The 20,121-nt window shown below is 42.7% G+C and overlaps 1 protein-coding gene across 16 annotated transcripts in view; it reads left to right on the top strand.

Moving 5' to 3' along the window:
- The window catches only part of JARID2 (jumonji and AT-rich interaction domain containing 2), a 282,534-nt gene that overhangs the window by 202,256 nt on the left and 60,157 nt on the right, over positions 1-20,121 (top strand). For all 16 annotated transcript variants that reach the window (XM_078368303.1, XM_078368295.1, XM_078368297.1 and 13 more), the window contains one exon: positions 5,470-5,639. Coding sequence is in view for 7 of the 16 variants with exons in the window: in XM_078368295.1 (XP_078224421.1) it covers positions 5,470-5,639 (170 nt within the window). In the remaining 9 variants the exon portion in view is untranslated. The remainder of the gene's footprint in view (positions 1-5,469; positions 5,640-20,121) is intronic.

Below are 20,121 nucleotides of genomic sequence, written 5' to 3'. Positions count from 1 at the left end.
ACTTTACTTGATTTCATCTTTTCACCTTGGCTCACTGGAGGATTCGATACAATTGGTTTCATTGGCATAAAGGGTACATGTGGAGTTCCTAGAATGAAAGTGTCTTCTGTAAGGGATCTCCTTGAAGAATTAATAAAAAATAGACATGGAGTGAGTTACACTGTCACTGCTACTTCCGTGGTATGTATACAGGACGCACACCTTTTCTGGGGCTGTGTATTACCCAGGGCAGCCTGGCCCATCCTGACTACATGCAAGGCCGAGAGGCTTGGGAGGGCGCGTGTTTTATTTTTCCCTCAGTCATCCTGTTTTTATTCCTTTAACCCCAGGAACTCTGTGCTCTCTCCACCCCAACCCTACAAGGATTCTGAACTCTTTTAGCCCAGTTTCTTTTATTTTTGCTCTAATAACCTAATGGTAGGTGGTGGCCTTTTTTGTTGTTTTTTGTTTGTTTGTTTTTAGTCAGTGTCTTGCTCTGTCACCAGGCTGGTGTGCAGTGGTGCAATCTCGGCTTACTGCAATCTCTGCTTCCTGGGTTCAAGCGATTCCCCTGCCTCAGCCTCCTGAGTAGCTGGGATTACAGGCGTGCACCACCATGCCCGGCTAGTTTTTTGTGTTTTAATAGAGATGAGGTTGCACCATGTTGGGCAGGATGGTCTTGATCTGCTTGATCTTCATGATCTGCTTGCCTTGGCCTCCCAAAGTGCTGAGATTAAGCAGGCATGAGCCACAACGCCTGCAGATGGTATGCTGTTGACAGTGCCAGTCAGCTGACCGCAAGAGCAAGGAAGTAAATGATGTGGTGGGCACGTATGCCACCTCGCCTGGAGGGCTAAGGGCCTGCAGGCTGGGTGCAGCCTCACCTTTCTCCCCATGCCTACCAGGTACCCCACTCCTTTACACACCAGCATTCTGCTGCTTCTGCCATCAGCATCTCTAGGTGCAAATATTGTGAGTTTTCAGCACATCTAAGTCAGTTTCTTCTATTTTACTATATCCAGCATTCTAGAAAGAAAACTCTTTTCCTCAAAGCTGCCCGTACTTACTGGAGTGTGTACTCAGGATTTGACTGTGCCATTCAAGCTGTCGGGTTGTATGGGGCCAGGAAAACAGGGTCAACACCTTCATAATCCCCATGGGACTCTGCAGGATGAAAATCCACACCGCAGACCTGCCCTTTGTAGACAGTACAGGTTCTTTTGGCCTCTTTTTTTTTTTTTTTTTTTTTTTTTTTAAAGTTAGTAGAGACGGGGTTTCACCATGTTGACCAGGATGGTCTTGATCTCTTGACCTCGTGATCCACCCACCTTGGCCTCCCAAAGTGCTGGGATTACAGGCGTGAGCCACCGTGCCCAGCTTGGCCTCTTTCAAAAAGATACTGGTTTGTCTCCTTCTTTAGTTCATGGTTTCATCTGGGTCTCACAAATGTTTAATCACTTGTGAGCTTGGCTTCTTCCTCTAAGGGATAATTTATTTTGCTGCCACTTTTTAATCTGTTACTGCCTTATTTTTCATAGCCTCACTGGGAAAGTCATCAGGCACCAAGCACTTTTTATTTGAGCAGTGGTAGGAGCAGTTTATCTTTGAGGTCCTGAAATTGTAAAATACCTGTCAGGGTCTCGCTCCCTTGCCTGTGCTTCGTCTGTGTCTACCTGTTTGTTTCTCATTGTTGCTGCACAGTCCTCTCATTGTGTGTGGCATTTGTTTTCCCTGACTTCTAAAAAAGCTGTAAACACTTAACATCCTGTTCACATGCAGGCAGTATTTCTGTAAAATTCCTGCAATACTCAAGAGTGTGAATTGCGTCCATTCAAATGAAGATGTATATATTATGTAATTGCCAATTTTAAAAAATTTTTTCAGTAGAATATAAAAAAACAGCAATTTTTCTAAATATGGCGCAAGATTTCCTTTGTTTTAAAGCCTTCGGGGAGGTGGGTGGGAAGGAAAGCCTCGTTAGAAAAGAAGGGCAGTGGTATTGGGTCAGTCTTCCTGGCATCTGGTTGGAATGCAGAGGGAGGGTTCTGTAGCCTGCCCTCCGCCAACACTTCCCTCTCAAGATGTGGTCATCACCAGGTGCCTGTGAATTGATAGAGAAACTGAGAGCCAGCCTTAAGAAACCTATGCAGTTTGACGGAATGATTTTGAGTCTTGTAATAAATTTGCGCTCGTATTTTGTCTTTTTAAATTGTCTTTTGACCCCTTGTTCTGTTTTCTTACGTAATTAAACAGATAGAAAACTTAAAGGCGGGAAAAATAACCAAGCAGAAAATTGCTCCTTATCTGCGATAGATGAAGCTTTGTGATTGGCTGGATGTACCCCTCACCCTAACTCCTTCATCTCTTCCTCCCATCCCCCCTTTTAGTGTCCCACGTGAAGTTCCTGCCTCTGGGCTTCTGGTCTTTCCCATCTTATTCACAGGCAGGCAGTTGTTTGCAATAAAAGCTATTCATTCCCAATCACATACAAATAGTGGCAGTGCGGCCGGGCACGGTGGCTCACACCTGTAATCCCAGCACTTTGGGAGGCCGAGGCGGGTGGATCACGAGGTCAAGAGATCGAGACCATCTGGTCAACATTGTAAAACCCCGTCTCTACTAAAAACACAAAAAAATTAGCTGGGCATGGTGGCGCGTGCCTGTAATCCCGGCTACTCAGGAGGCTGAGGCAGGAGAATTGCCTGAACCCAGGAGGCGGAGGTTGCGGTGAGCCGAGATTGCGCCATTGCACTCCAGCCTGGGTAACAGGAGCGTCTCAAAAGAAAAGAAAGAAAAAAGAAAAGAAAAGAAATAGTGGCATTGCCTGATTTTTCCTCTACCCATCTTTTTTTTTTTTTTTAAATAATGCTAGGGAATTTCTGTTAACTTTGATTCAGTCCCTCCTATTACCTTGTTAATGTGAATGTTTCATGCCAGTTATTTTGGGTTCTGAAGTGCTTTTCGGGCCAGGCATCATGGCTTATGTGTGTAATCCCAACCCTTGGGAAGCCAAGGCAGGAGATAGGCTTGAGGCCAGGAGTTCCAGACCAGCCTGGGTAACGTGGGGAGAAGGCCCTGTCTCTATTAAAAAACAAAAACAAAAAAACCCAGCAACAGCAACAACAAGCCAAAAACAGCTGGGTACAGTGGCAGGTACCTGTAGTCCCAGCACTTTGCAAGGTGGGAAGATCTCTTGAGACCAGGAGTTTGAGGCTGTAGTGAGGTATGATGGCGTCACTGCAATGCAGCTTAGGCGAAAGAGGGAGACCCTGTTTCAATAAAACGGTTAAAGAAAAAAAAAGTGCTCTCTGATGACCTATATAATGTGTAGTTTTTATTTACTTATTTTTATTTTATGTCGTCTTTAGTGTAGATTACCTAGTTAGTAGTTGGAGCCACACTTTGTCCTTTTTGTTGTATTTATCAGTTTATATCAGAAATCTGATTAGACACCAGTGTTTTTGGTGAGTCATGGGAAGACAAGACTAGACAGTGCTTAGGATATACCAGGGAAGTTAATGTTAAAATGAGATTGATAAGTCCTCATAATGTTGCACTTTATATTTGAGGAGTGTGGAGGATTTATGGTGTTAAATTGAAAAGTATTAGTTTTTAGACAACTGTGTGTGTGTTTTGCTGTAGGAATTTGTTAACTACTATAACGTTATTTTTAAATGTTATGGCATTTTGAGCATCAACAGTTTAAAATACATGATTACTATTTTATATAATCCACTCCTAACAATGTCTTCAGGGGAATACATCTGCTGTTTTACTTATGTAGGTTTTTTTTTTTTTTTTTTTTTCCTCTGAGACAGTTTTGTGTGATCTCGCCTTACTGCAATCTCCACCTCCCAGCTTCCAGCGATTATCCTGCCTCAGTCTCCCCAGTAGCTGGTATTAGAGGCACCTGCCACCATACCCAGCTAATTTTTGTATTTTTAGTAGACACGAGGTTTCACCACATTTACTAGGCTGGTCTCAAACTCCTCACTTCAGGTGATCCCCAGGCCTCGACCTCCCAAAGTGATGGGATTATGGACATAAGCCACTGCGCCTGGCACTTGCTTAGTTTTATTAGTTAATTATTTTGAGTGGGGTTGCATTATCCATCCTACATAGTGTTTAGGATTTTGATCAGGTCTGTTTCAGTCCCTGTACTGTGGGAATGTTTCTTGGTTCTTGTTGTTTTGTCCTACCCTCAAATAATGTTTCTCAAGTATCTCTATAAGCAGGTCTAGATGAACAGTTTAAAGGAGTACCCAGTTTCTCATCCTTGCAAGTGCTTACTATTCCTTGACGATTAGAGAGTAGTGGCTATTAGACAATTAACGATGAATGTCAAATTGGCTATACATGAAGTAAAAATATGTTAGTATATTTGTTGATAGAAAGAAATTTTATTGGCCACTGTGTTAAAACAGAACAAACTGGCTGGGCGAGGTGGTTCACGCCTGTAATCCCAGCACTTTGGAAGGTCAAGGTGGGCGGAACCTGAGGTCAGAAGTTAAAGACCAGCTTGGCCAACATGGTGAAACCCCATCTCTACTAAAAATACAAAAATTAGTTGGTCTTGCTGGTGCACGCCTGTAATCCCAGCTACTCGGGAGGCTGAGGCAGAAGACTTGAACCTGGGAGTCGGAGGTTACAATGAGCTGAGGTGGCAACAGAACAAGACTCAATCTCAAACCTGCTGCTGCCAAAAATACTGTTCCAAGATCCATTAGGTTTCATTTGGATAGAAAGGAATTTCTATGTAACTAAGATTTTCAGGTGAAAGGAATTGAAATGCACTCTGTAGGTCCAAATGCATAAGTTAGGGAGTTAGTATAGGATTGTAATGGAAAAGACGTCTGAGGAGTAGATTAAGTATATTATATAGTTGCAATTTGACCTTGTTGGCAGAGGGTAACCCATAATGTGGAATTGGAGCGGCCGTAGACTAGAGAGACATATCTTCTTCTGTCATATAAATTTGAATTGTTGTAGTGAACTTTTGTGGTTTAATTTAGAAGTGGCGACAAGGACACTGATGGATAAACAGGCAAAGGTGAACTGGATGTGATGACACAGAAGAAAGTTGGTATGGATTCGTGACACTGTTAGATGAAAGCGTAGGAAGCTATGAAAATGCAGCAGGATAATTGAGTGTGTTCTTCACTGTCAGTGGAAGTAAATGAGTATCACTTAGCTGATGATGTCAAACATACAGTGTGTACATAGGGACGTACCTCTACACACTGGTATATGCACATTCATGGCACACATTTTATATACGTGTATAAAACACTGTCCTTTAACCAAATTTATTGCACTTTAAAGTAGGCCTATGGTTTATGAGAGTGTGAGAGATATAGAGCCTTAATTAGGAAGAGCTTGCTTGAAATAGGATCTTTTTTCCCCTTATGTGTAATGATTTTATTGCCACACGTAGGCCTATATCCTCCAGTCTCTGCTTAATTTATTTTTAATTTTCTTCTGCTTTTACAGGCCCAGGCTGCAAGCACAAAGGAAGTTTGCTCAATCTCAGCCGAATAGTCCCAGCACAACTCCTGTAAAGATAGTGGAGCCATTGCTACCCCCTCCAGCTACTCAGATATCAGACCTCTCTAAAAGGAAGCCTAAGACAGAAGATTTTCTTACCTTTCTCTGCCTTCGAGGTAAGACTTTGCAAGGATCAGCCGAGGTCTGCGTGGAGTCTACGTGTAGGCCTGAGGTGTACATGGAGTAGACGTTAGCTTTACTCTCTGCCTGTTTCATTTTTCTGTCCCTAGTCTGGGTTGAGGGGGAATTGAAAGTGAGAAGTCCTACTGAGAGAGCGCATGCTGGGTGTGGCTTTCAAACCATCTGTGAAGTTTTATTTCCTTTTTAATAATACGAGTCTTCCACCCCACTTCCTGACTTCTCAATTCACAATTATGCAGTTTCTAACTTCTATAATTTGACCTCTCTCCACTACACCGTGACACCCACATTGCTGACTTGTTTTGTAGGGCAATTTTTGTTTGTGATGGAGGACTTTGGGGATGTGAAGTCCTCTTTTTTTGGTACTTCCTAAGGCCTGTCCATAAGCCGTAGTGAGGAGGGGCTCATGGATCTCTCAGCCCTGTGTTACACTGAAGAAAACAGCACTAATACTTCCCGAGTCCAGTTGACAGTGCAAATGCTCGTTCATGTTTCAACTCGGACCAGATAACAGAGGCCAGGAGGACTTGGGATCTGAATGGAGTTATTCGTGACAGTGTTTTTACTAAGTTTTCTTCTATCTGTGAGGAAAGAACACAGAAGACTGAGACAAGACGGAGCCTTTTCTGGAGGAATGATAGAAAATTTAGGAAGTCCTGAACTCAGAGAGTTTCTTGGGTGAGGTTATTTGAGAGAAAATGAACAGAAGGAGGGGGCCTTTGCTACTGGACATTGTGGGAAAACCTCAAGGTTCAGGATCACTTTTATTTGATTAATATTTTGATAATTTGTTACTACAGACAGATTTTAAGTACCTCCAAAAGTTTCCACCCATTATCCCTCACTCAGTACATTAGTGTGTATTTCCTTTAAATAAGTACATTTTCCTCTTACTGTCAAAGTTAGGAAGTTCCCAGTGATACAGGGCATGAATGCAGTCCTCAAACTTGTGTTTCACGTTTGTTCTGAAGGTGCTTTGTAATGTCCGAGTTTAGAGCAAAAAGACCCAGTTCAGAATTGGGCATTGCCATTGTCTGTAGTCTGCTTAATCTCAAAGAGTTCCTCATTGTTTGTCTTGACCTCAATACTTGGAAATTACAGGTCAATTATTTTTTAGGCTGTCCCTTAATTTGGTTGCCTGGTGTTTCCTCATGGTTATGTTCTGGTTTGTGTTTTTGGCAGGAATGCCACAAGGGAAGTGATTCCTCCTCCTTGTTGATGGGTCCTCCGTGGGGATACACAGTTCACTTCAACTTTTCCCACACTGTTCATGCTCATTATTCCACTGTGGTGGCCCCATCAGGAGTAAAGTTACCCCTCTCATCCTTTGCAATGTATAAGTGTTTTGAGAGGATATTCTTTGAAACTGGTACAGACTTCTCATCTTCGTTATCATAATTATATGTATATGGGCTTCCTATTTTATTCAAAGCATTGTGATCTGTTACTTGTGTTATGTATTCTGATGTTCAGATTGTCCCAGATCCCAGTCTCATCTGTGGACCCCTCATCAGGCTGGCTTTTTATTCCTTTTGACGTGTCCCTGGCATCCTTCCAGCCTTGCGCCTGGCACAACAAAATGTTCCAGGCTCATGGTGTACTTTCCTGGCCTCAGACCTGGAATTGGCCATGTCTCCAAGGAGCCCTGTTTTCTTGTAGGGACAAGTGCTGTTGAGAAGCCAAGATCTGAGCGCTAGGGATGCTTGGAACTATGAGAATGTCATTTCTCCCAGATGATCTTAGTAGACTGAGTTTGTGTGTATGTAGGGGTCTTTCCGGAGCACTTTGGGAGGCCAAGGTGGCATGTATCACCTGAGGATGGGAGTTCGAGACCAGCCTGACAAACGTGGAGAAAGACCCCGTCTCTCTACTAAAAAGATACAAAGCTAGCCGGGCTTCGGGGTGCATGCCTGTAATCCCAGCTACTAGGGAAGTTGAGGAGGAGAATCACTTGTACCTGGGAGGCATGCATTAATAGTGAAACTCTTGTCTCAAAAAAATAAAAATAAATAAATTTTTTAAAATGACATAATTGTATATATTTATGGGTCACATGATTTTGTGATACATATAAGTGATCAGATCAGGGTAATCAGCATATCCGCCACCTCAGACATTTATTCTCATTTCTTGGTGTTGGGAGCATTGAACATCCTCTTTCTAGATATTTGGAAATAGCTCCTATTGCTAACTCTGGGTATCCTGCAGTGGTATAGAACACTAGAACTTACTCCTCCTATCTAAGTTTAATTTGGCATCCTTTACTAAAATGGCTTTTAAATGTAATTGGAACTACGTGTTGGTTTTTTTTTTTTTTTGTTGTTGTTGTTTGTTTTTTGAGATGGATTTGCTCTTGTTGCCAGGCTGGAGTGCAATGGTGCGATCTTGGCTCACTGTAACCTCCGCCTCCTGGGTTTCAGCTATTCTCCTGTCTCAGCTTCCTGAGTAGCTTAGATTACAGGCATGCACCATTACGCCTGGCTAATTTTGTATTTTTAGTAGCAACAGGGTTTCTCCATCTTGGCTCAGCTGGTCTCAAGTTCCCAACCTCAGGTGATCAGCTCACTTCAGCCTCGAAAGTGTTGGGATTACAGGAATGAGCCACTGTACATGGCCTAAGGGAAAGAAATTTTGATGTCTAGAATTGCTCTTGGCATTTTGCTTAATAAATCATGAAATAATAGTTTCTGCCTCCACCAATCCAGCAATCCCATTTCATTAGGGTATCTGACGATTACTCTGTTGATGATGGAATTTCATATGCAAGTCTTCACTGTGGAGCAATTGTGACTACTATAGTATTTAGTTCCCAAATGTAGAGAAGGAGAGAAACCCATCAGGGAACGTCTCGGTGATTCTGTGTAGGGAGGAATGTGTGTGTTTGTGCTACGTGTACTTGTGCATGCACTGTCTTAAAACATGATATTTTCCGAGGTTCTTTGGAGAGGATCGTAGCTGCAGAGGCATGCTTATGGTACATATAAATGCCGTCTAGTGAAAACATTACCAAGTACCTGGCTTTGAAGTTTCAAGATTGCAGACTGAAGAGATTCATCTTTTCATAGATAAAATTTACTTCTTTTAGATGTCAAATAGAAAAAAGGTTTAAATAATTGAAGCCTAGAAGATGTTTAAAATGATTTTTAAAAAATGCTCCATACCTTGGAAATGAATGTTTTCATTTATGAGCTAGGTAATAAAAATAGGCCTTGTTAATTGTTTTTCTGTTGCTGTATGATACTGTACTCTTTTGCTATTTCTTCTATACTTCTGTTAGGTATTAAAAGTGAGTCATCTTAGCTTTAAAATGCCATTTGTTTTTTTCCAAGCGGATAAGTGTGTTTACCTGATCTGACTCTACAAGCCCAAAATGACAGATGATGCTTATTTAGCTTCATGACCCCGAAAGTCCGATGGATTTGGTGGCTTTAGATAGCATCTTTTAATAGTAGTTTCTAGAGCTGATTAAAACCTGTATTTCGGTGTGTACAAAGGTCACATAGATGATCCCTGTTGTTGTGCTAGTTTAATAATTTTGTTTCCATTTTAATTTGAGAAAAACAGGATGTTAAGGTTTTTTTTTTAAAATCGTAAAAGTAGTTCTTATTTATCTTGGGAGTATCGGCGAAGAAAGGTGAAGAAGTAGGCAAAAGAAGACATTCAAAATAGCATCTCCACCATCTCCCAGAGACGACCGCTATTAATTAACTTGTTTGTGAATATCTTACTAAGCATTCTATGTGCATATGTAATATTTTCTCTAAGATGGTATTCTATTATACTTTTATTTTTGCAGTCTGGTTTTCCTGCTTAACAAAAAAAATGCTTGTCATTTCATTTTAATAACTTGTGTTCCGTTTTGTGAATGTCTCATGATTTATCTAATTCCTGATGTACATTTAGAGATATCTCCACCTTTTTGTTATCCACTGCTGATGACACACATCCTTAGTTAAATCTTCACCTCGTTGAAGTCCTTTCAGGCAAACTTGACAGTTGGGAATCCGATTAAACTTCTTCTACCTACATTCTAATTCTGTTCTTCTTTTGGTGCTGATTCCAAACCAAACATAGTTTGTCACATCCCCAAGCCTGGTATTCACCATGAAAAGCTCAGTCAGCCCATCACCCTTGGGTGACAGCGGCAGTGTGAGGGGTAAGGAAGGCAGTCTTTAATATGCTCATTATTTATAGGGAAGAAAGTCTGGCTGCAGAAATAATGAAGGAACCAAACCAAACACCTGGAAGGGATGTTTGTTGCTGAGGATTCTGGGTCTCCCCCTACCCCCACCCAAGTTCTCAATTATTATGTTTAATATTCTCAGCACTTCTTTGGAATTTGGAAGAGAAGAAATCATGAGGCCAAGGGAAAGACAGTGGGTCTTTCTTTAAACCTTGTTTGTCATCTGTTAATGATGGTGAGAAAACTTTGAGGTTGGGAAAAAATACCGTATACCATTAATACTGGGATTAGTATAGATATGTAAACACCCAGCTAGTCATTCTAAGGTTAAAGCTTTAGAAATTTAAAACAAATTTGTTTTATGACACTACCAGCTAAGTCTGCAAGGCTCTTTCATTAATATTGTGACCTAAAATTTCTAAAGGAGAGGAGGGTGGGATGAATAGTGCAGCCAGGCCGGAAATATTTGCTCGCAGTGTATTTATCTTTAAATAGCTGCTTTGAAGGGGTCCACATGTCTCTTGCCAGAGGCATAATTAGTATCTTTCACTGGCACACGCGGGGAAGAGGATTTTGCTCGGGCTGCATGCAGTGATTCGTACCATTGCCGTATTCCCTGTCACCACTCTCGTTATTCTTAATGAGTTCTGTCGTCTCCTCTTTGTTCTGACTATGATTATTAACAGATTAAAAAGAGCTTAATGTAGCAGAGCACTGGCAGGTTAAATGATTCTCTTATTTACATTTTCCTCTTTATGGGGCACTGCAAACAAGGGCATTCCCAAAGGGGACTCCTGAAGCATGCAAACCTACATACACAGTTCATTCCTAGGACCGTGGGCATTACAGTTCAGTGTCACAGCTTGGCACAATGAAGAAAGCCTTGTTATGGGGAATTCCTCATAAACGTCCTTACTGTGGGCCACTGAAGCAATGCTGTCTTGTTTGGGGAATGCCTGCCTTTTGTTTCTTCTGTCTTAAAGAATCTTTGGTGATCAGCTGTCATTAACTTGCTAATTCAGCAAACCAAAGTCTTTTTGTATGCTAGACACCTAGAAAACAGAAATTAGTCACAAGAAAGCAGTATCAAGTGGTGGGTGAAATTGAGGATATAATAATAAATGTCTGAACATGCTGGGGGGTAGAGGTGTGTACCCATGAAAGCAGGAAGGGTGAGGCCCTAGGATGGCTGCAAGAGAATGGTGTGGGTTACAGCGCATTAGGAACCTTCGCAGGAAGAGGATGGTGCTGGGAAAGGGGTTCTGTAGAAGCACCTGCCACGGCATGGATTGATGTTGAGGGTGATTACTTGGAGGGCCTGGAGTTAAAGCAAGAAAGGATCAGGCCACGATTCTTTGTGCCCTGGGCTAGTTGCTAGACTACCCCTTGGGTTCTTCAAGTGGGAAATGACATGGTAATACGCCTATGAGGTTAGGAAGATGTTACTGGCAGCTCTGCAGAAAATTGATTGAGACTTCAGGGAGGTCTTCCAAGGAGCAGTGGCAGAAGGCTGGCAGGTCTTGGGCAGATGATTTAAATATTTCTCAGCTTGAGTCTCCTCATCTGCAAAATTGCTATTCTAGAGTCGATACAGCACACAGTTCTGCGGAGGTAAGCTAAAGCTAATAGGCATGAAATAGCCCAGAATTCATACCTGAGGCCATCATCCATGTTGAAAAAATGCACGCTTTTAATGAAGAGACCTTCCAAACAGGCTTTGTGTGAGCAACGTGACTGTTCATTCACCTGTGTGCAGGTGGGCTAAGGCCGAAAAGGGCTTTAGCAAAGGGCTGTGGGATAGGAGTTGGTTTTATAGGTTTGGGTAGTTTTTTTTGGTGAGGGGGGGTGTTGCAGAGTCATAACAGTTATAGTGGTGGGGGTAGGGGCAAGGAGTATACATTACCACAAGTTCAGTTACAATGGCAGGGTTGGGTGAGAGGTATTTACATTATCACAAAAACAGTTAAGATGGCAGCGTTGGGTGAGGGAAGCTCTGCTGAGTGATCAGGTACTATGGCAAATGCAGGCAGGGGGTGGGAGACATCAGCCAAGGCATGCAGGACTTCAGACTTCAGACTTTCAGGCTCCAGGCTTGGATATGGAGACCTGACAATCCACATAATATTCATCCTTTCATACCTCAGGGGACTGATTTCTGGACCTCATTTTGATACCAAAATTGATGGATACTCAAGTCCATTATGTAACATGACACATGGTATTTGCATGTATGCACATTCTCCTGTGTACTTGAGATCATCTCTAGATTAGTTACAATACCTAACACAATGTAAATGCTATGTAAATATTTGTTACACAGTTGTTTAGAGAAAAATCACAAGGGAAAACAGTCTGTATGTGTTCATTACAGATGCAGTCATCTCTCTTTTTACCTGAATGTTTCAATCTTCAGTTGGGTTATTCCGCAGGTGCGGAAGCTTCTGATACAAAGGTCCAGCTGTACGTTTATTTACCATTTTTCCAGTGAATCGAAGCAGAGGTAGTGGAGAATTAGATTTTTGTGTAGGTGGAACTGTCTAAAAGACCAGCTGAATAGACTACAGGTAATAGAAGAGACAGCCCACCTGTGGTGTTTTTTCCTAAAGAGAGTTGCTGACCTCCTTGGCAAGGAACACATATTTTGATGTAGTCCTAGCCTTGAGTATTGAGGACTAGGAATTCTAAGTAGGGCAAATGCAAAAGCCTGGGGTGATTTAGAGGTCACAGAATGAAAGGGGATTAACCTGCTAGAAAGCAATTAAGTAATCCCCCAATTGCAAGGAACACTATGGCACTAATAATGAGCTTCCTTGAGCAAAATGGGAATACTTTACATTATGTAAACTCTTTGGGGAGGAAAGCATACTGTCTCCAGTGGTACACAACTCTTTTTGAGGGTCTCCGGGAGTTGTTGCATCTTAATTTTTGAGAGCAGCAGTAGTGAAAGTGTGTGTTTGAGAATGGTGTCATCACTGGCTAGGGGCTTTTAGTGGCCACTGCTACTGTTCCCCCAGATTAAACCAGCCTTAGCTTGTGCATATGCTTGGTTTTCTCCTAGAGTCCATTACTTAGCTCAGTTCTGCTGAGTTAGCTATTTATTTGTTAGGTTATCAGTTAATAACGAAGAAATTGAAACCTTGGAAATTGTGAGGTCTGAGGAGGGAAAGGATGGATCACTTTTAGTGGCCCGGTGACCTTGATCAGATGTTATTAATAAGACCGTAAGTCATTTTCCTGGGAGGATTTTCCCTGCTACAGGCCAGCTGGCCTCTGACCATGCTGTGCCCTCCCTGAAGATAAAGCAGACTCCCTTTTTCCTGCCAGTGACTGCTGGCATGGATTCAGTAGTACTTCTCAGAATCGTCTCAGGCCTTCTTACTTTCTAGAGAGTCTTCGAGTCTTTCCGAAATCCACTTGGAGAATATGGATGGAAATAAGACTTTGTTACAGCAGTGCTGTTTTGTTGGCCAAGCACCTTGCTGACTGCGGGGGTTCATTTATAGCGCTCATGTTCCTGGTATCTGTGTCCCACAGGGAAGTTGAGTATTCTGCTTCTCTGAGAACTGGGGAAGGCCTCGCGTAGTTTGCACAAGGACTTGTGTGTGTAGTGGCTGTGAGTTAGAATGCTCTTTGTTTTTGTTGTTTTTTGTTTTGTTTTGTTTTGAGACTCTGTCGCCCAGGCTGGAGTGCAATGGTGTGATCTCAGCTCACTGCAACAACCTCCTCCAGCATTCAAGCTGTTCTCCTTTCTCAGCCTCCTGAGTAGCTAGGGCTACAGGCATGAACCACCATGCCTGGCTAATTTTTGTATTTTTAGTAGAGTCGGGGTTTCACCATGTTGACCAGGCTGGTCTTGAACTCTGGACCTCAGGTGATCTGCCCACCTCCACCTCCCAAATTGCTGGGATTCCAAGTGTGAGTCACTGCACCTGGCCAGAATGTTTACTTTTTAACTGGTTTCTGGTTCTCAAGGTAAAATAATGCTGTGATGGCTTGAGCACCATCATAGCTGCTGCTATGTGACATGATTTGTATATTCAGTGAGATGCAGAGAACCATAGACCTTGTGACATTTGACTGGAGGTATATTTGAATGTGTTTTAAATTGCTCGTGCCAGGAACAACACAGGAAAGGTTGTAAGGAGAATGTTAGTTTTGAATGACAAAGATGCTGGATCAGCATGGGAGTAGGAGATTGGGGGGAAGGTGATATGATACCCATTGTATTCTCCTTGTGAAGTCCCTCATGATAATTGTGCTTGCAGATAGACTACTACCTAATGTATGTGTCGGGAATTTCCCATATGTGGGATCAGATAGGCATACCTGGCTGCTTATCTGTGCTAGTTCCCGAGAGCTGTAATACAGGAGGAGGGAGGCTTGCTGAGGGAAAGACTGGCCATGTGTCCAGGAGGTCATTACATCATCCCTCCTGTTCCTTAACAAGACTGAAGGTTTCCAGCTTATTCTAACCATCGAGTTCATTTTGGATTTCCACCTGCTGTCTCCGAGATCCTGGTCGTCAATCTGCTTACTTTCCCATTTGGGAAATATTTGCTGTCACCTATGGAAAGAATGACAGTATGATTTTATAGCTAAGAGTGTAATAGTGTCACCTTAGAGTAGCTTAGCTTGCTTTTGCCTATGTGTGGGGCCATAAAAATGTTTTGACTGAAGACACTATGGTCTGTATAGGTTTGAGTAAACCTCAAGTCTCATGGCAAGTAAGCAACTCCTAGAGCCTTGGCTTCATCCTAGAGTTTTGGATCTTTAGAGCAATGATAGTTTTGTCTTGATACAATCAAGATAAATTAAGACATGAATGTGAGTCCGCTTACTGAAAATATTAGCCCATGGAGTATCTGCCTCTTGCAAATATTTTTAGGATGGTGGACAAATGAATGCCAATTGGGAAATTTTGTTTTAATTTCTTCCCTAGTAAAGTCAGACAAGGAGTGGGCAGAGATTGCCACTGGACATGTTGTTACATTTGTCCCCAAAGTCTCTTAGGGAAGTCTGTGCTTACATGTACATGCATGAATGTGTGAGATGAAGGTAAGTATCTGCTCTGGGTGAGTCTCTGTGGCTTGAACAGTGGTTGGTACATATATATATATACGTAGATTGACCAACTAGGGTGGTTGGCTGCTTTCTCCTGTGACGTCTTTCATCTTATATCATTGCCCCAGTCCCTACCAGCTCACTTTGAAGTTTTATTTCTTAATTTGATAGTAGGGGCTGATTGCTTTTCATTCTGTTTATCCTGAAGATGAAACACAAACTCAGTGGGCCAACCTCATGGTAATTGGGTCAAGCAATAGAATTTGACTCTCCAGCTAAATGACAGTGCGGAGGGAATCCCTTTAGGGTCTTTCCAAAATACCGCCAAGCAATGTTTGGCTGCTTAAGATCAAGAACTGGTTGAGGAAGAGAAGATAATGGGCAGGAGGGCTTGTCTGTGTACATGATTCATAGAGAAGAATCCAATTTTACAGCAACCACCGCCTAAATTAGAGAAAGCAAGCTTTTGGATTAAAATGATCTCTGTTGTGGTTGTAACATACCACAGTTTGATTTTTGTCCAGATGAAAACATTTGGTTTGCACTTCAGTAAATATTGCGGAGACATTGCCAGCTAATTCTGAAAAGTAATGAAATACGGCTTTGGCAAAGAGCAGATGCATTCCGTAGTCTGATTGCTCTTATCTGATCCAAGTTCAGATTTTTTTCACATTTGCTAATGCACTTGAATAGTCTGAGAGAAAATCTGCCTGTAATTTTAATAAGAAACTGTCTATACTGAATACACTTTCATAATGACCACCCATAAAGTTGTCCCCGGCTCTCCCTGAAAACATCCCACACAATTCCCAACCCTCTAAAAGCTATACCTTTTGTTGGTTACTTTTCTAAAATCAGAGTTTGTAAAGGAGAGAGATGATGTGGTGTTGCTTGTGAGAAGTCGGCCTCTCTCACTTGCTAATTAATGTGAACGGAACTTGTGTTTTTGCCATGCAAAATCCACCCCCGGGAAGAAAGTGCATGTGGGCTCCTGGAGTCCTTTCTTAGCCTCCGTGTTTTCACGTTTTTATTGGTGTTTCACAGCAGGTTGTAGGTGAGCCCTGCTGTGGGAAGGGGAAGGCCTCTTTTTAGAAAGTATTTTCAAGTTGTGAGTCGTCTGTCTTCATCTCTCTCTTCCTGTTTTCAACATTGTAGCTAGCTCCATTCCCATGTTTGTGTATGCCAGACCCACAATGAACTTTTCAAAAGATTGCTTCATCTGACATTTAGAGAAGAAAAATTTCCCCAATAAAATGTCTAGATATGAGCTGACCCGTTATGAACCAGGATCTATAAGTTACAAGCTATTTTTAATGAAAAATTAAAAAACCCATTGTTCTGTTTTCTTTTTTTGAGACAGAGTCTCACTCTGTCACCTAGACTGGAGTGTAGTGGTGCAATTTCGGCTCACTGCAACCTGTGCCTCCCGGGCTGAAGTGATTCTCCTGCCTCAGCCTCCTGAGTAGCTGGGATTACATGCACCTGTCACCATGCCTGGCTAATTTGTATATTTTTTAGTAGAGACAGGGTTTTACCGCGTTGGCCAGGCTGGTCTCAAACTCCTGACCTCAGGTGATCTGCTTGCCTTGGCCTCCCAAAGGGCTGGGATTGCAGGCATGAGCTATCCAGTCTGGCCTGTTAGGTTTTTCAAATACATCTGCTAGATACGAGGTTTCTACTGACTCAGCACAATATAATTACATAATGTATCCATTCACCCATTTTATACTAAGGAATGTGCATAATTTTCTCCAGTGATAAACGGCCTGGACTGCTGTATGCCTTTAGGGGTTTGAAATATCCTTTCTTTCATCCTATTTGTATTGAGCAGATTCTTTCTCCTCTGCATTTATTTGTAAATTAGATAATCAAGCTTGCATCTAGGTAAAGAAGAAATAAATGTCTTAATTTTAGTTTCTCGGACGCTTTCTGTCTTATATATTTGAGGTTGTTATTGAGCTGTTTTCTAGATATTAGCCCATAACATTCAGTGCTTTTCTATTACGGCGATCATTTTCACTTTGGCATGAAATGTGAGATGATCTTACTGCTTTTGTCTCAATGAGGAACAAAAAAGAAGCCACTTTGGCTTCATTTTTGCCAGCGCTGTGACTTCTCTGGGTCTGGAATGTCAGTTTGGCCCCTCTTATTTTGCGAGTGGACGTGCCAGCAGGATTCTTAGAGGGATTTACAGCAGCCACGTGGTGACAGAGCATTGGCATGTGCAGCGCTGGACTCTGTTGGGTTTGTTATTTTGTACCTACTTCAGTTTGTCTGTGAGGTTAATGAGATGGACAGGCATGAGGGTGTCCGGCGAAATTCTAGAGGTCTGTTCCTTCTGGGAGAGATGTCGATTGTTGATGAGTGCTCCTGGCGGGTGATGGATTGGCAGTGGCCCTTGGAGGACGATGGCTAGAACAGTCGGGTCATACATGGGCTGGTGGGGAGAACGTTGCCCTCGTGGAGTACCCACCCGTGTGAAGAATGGGTACAAGCTTAACGTTTGAACGAAGGGCACTCTGGTGGTGGTTAACCAGCCTCCCCCCATGGGGTTCATTTTTATTCCACTTCAATTCCTTTCCTACACTTTCTTCCCTTTTCCCAGTTTTCCTTCCATTCAACATATTTTATCTCAACTCCCCGTCTGATTTATGAATTCTTCATTACCCATTTCTTTTTCTTTTCTTCTTCTCTCTCTCTAAGACTGGGTCTCACTTTGTCACCCAGGCTGGAGTGCGGGGGGGTAGTGTCAGCTCACTGCAACCTCTGCTTCCTGGGTTTAAGCAATTCTCCTGACTCAGCCTCCCAAATAGCTGGGATTATAGGCGTGTGCCACCATGCCTTGGCTAATTTTTTGCATTTTTAGTAGAGACTGGGTTTCTTCATGCTGGCCAGGTAGGTCTTGAACTCCTGACCTTGTGACCCGCCTGCCTTGGCCTCCTAAAGTGCTGGAATTACAGGCATGAGGCACAGTGACCAGCCACCTATTTTTTTTTGTTGATGCGTTAGCTTTAAATCCAGATCAACATGCCAATCATCTGAATAGATGCAGAATCATCTTTTAGGTTGAAAACAATGTGTTTTTCCTGTGTCCCCATTATACAGAAGAAATAGTGTTCTTTCCCACCTCTGACTTCAAGGCAAGTTCCATCAGAGGTTTTGTCATAAGGTCTTACTTTGAGAGCAACTTCCTTAGAATCGCCCTTATTCCTCAGTAGGTTTCCCTTTCTAGTCTTACTTTTTTCCTTCTTTTTTTATAGGACCCAGCAGGTCACATCATGTATTTATATTTGCTGAGGAGCCATTAAAACAAATGCATTCATAATGTTTTTTTTTTTTTTTTTTTTTTTTTTTTTTGAGACAGAGTCTTGCTCTGTTATCCTGGCTGGAGTGCAGTGGCACGATCTCGGCTCAATGCAGCCTCCGTCTACTGGGTTCAAGCGATTGTCCTGCCTTAGCCTGCTGAGTAGCTGGGACTACAGGCCTGTACCACCATGCCCAGCTAATTTTTGTATTTTTAGTAGAGATGGGGTTTCACCATATTGGACAGGCCGATCTTAAACTCTTGACCTTGTGATCCACCCACCTAAAGCTCCCACGTGGCCTGTTCTCAGCTTTTGTTAAAAAATTATGTTCTGGCCAGGTACAGTGGCTCCCGCCTATAATCCCAGCACTTTGGGAGGCCGAGGCAGGTGGATCACGAGGTCAAGAGATCAAGACCATCCTGGTCAACAAGGTGAAACCCCGTCTCTACTAAAAATACAAAAATTAGCTGGGCACGGTGATGCGCGCCTGAAGTCCTAGCTACTCGGGAGGCTGAGGCAGGAGAATTGCTTGAACCCAGGAGGCGGAGGTTGTGGTGAGCCAAGATCATGCCATTGCACTCCAGCCTGCGTAACAAGAGTGACACTCCATCTCAAAACAACAACAACAAATTATATTCTATGGGCTGGGCATGATGACTCACACCTGCAGTCCCACTGCTTTGGGAGGTCAGGTGGGAAGATCACTTGAGGTCAGGAGTTTTAGGCCAGCCTCAGCAATGCAGTGAGACCCTCATCCCTACAAAAAATTTAAAAAGTACCTGGGTGTGGTGGTGTGCACCTGTAGTCCCAGCTACAGTTGACTGAGGTGGGAGGATCACTTGCGCCTAGGACGTCGAGGCTGCATTGAGGTCAGGATCACACTCCTGCATTCCAGCCTGGGTGACAGCGTGATTCCGTGTCTCAGAAATAATGATATATTATCCTCTTTGGCTGCCAACAACGTCTGGATGCTGAACTTCGCATCTCGGTGTCTTCTCTGTTTTAGTTCTTTGCAACATAAACTCAGTCCTCACCCTTTCTCGCAACATCTTGAGTGTAAGGAAATGTGATAGTTGCTTCATGCTGCTTCTCTAACATTCGAGTTTTTCAAAATCCTCAACATTCTGTTAAGTGGAAGTTAATTCCTTATTTCTGTTGTGCTTCCCATGGATTTTTACCTGATTCTCTTTGAATCATAGAACATTTTTTATTGGATCTTATTTCTGTGCTTTTTATTGCTCCCACATGGCCTCATTTGTGGAGTTTATTGCCTTTGCAAGTGAGGGGAGAGAGGAAGGCTGCAGGCCTGATGGCTCTCCTCCTGCAATACATGCCTGTAACCTTTCAGTCCCTCCTGCTTCTCCTGTTACTGTTTCCCTCTGACAAATGCTTGAATTGGCTGCAGAAGTTACTATAAGAAAGATCTACACAACAACCTGCTGTTTTTTTTTGGTTTGTTTTGTTGTGTTCGGGATGGAGTATGGCTCTTGTTGACCAGGCTGGAGTACAATGGCATTATCCTCCGCCTCCCAGGTTCAAGCAATTTTCCTGCTTCAGCCTCCTGAGTAGCTGGGATTACAGACATGCATCACCAAGCCCAGCTAATTTTTTGTATTTTTAGTAGAAACGGGGTTTCACTATGTTGGCCAGGCTGGTCTCGAGCTCCTGACCTCAGGTGACCTGCCCGCCTTGGCCTCCCAAAGTGCTGGTATTACAGGCATGAGCCACCTCACCTGGCCGAACCTGCTATTTTTATACTAATTCATTGTTCAGATTTCAGCTGCTAGTTACTGCCTCCAAGACATAGTATAGGAAGGCTGTTCATTAGAAGAAATTCAGCATGGATATTCTTATCTGGAACGAACATTTAACCTATCCTACCCTCTTTTAAAAGAGGGAAATTTAATG

This window comes from Callithrix jacchus, chromosome 4, assembly GCF_049354715.1.
Source record: "Callithrix jacchus isolate 240 chromosome 4, calJac240_pri, whole genome shotgun sequence".
NCBI lineage: Eukaryota > Metazoa > Chordata > Mammalia > Primates > Cebidae > Callithrix > Callithrix jacchus.
Note: the sequence above shows the minus strand (reverse complement) of the source record. Positions and strands in the feature narration are given on the sequence as shown.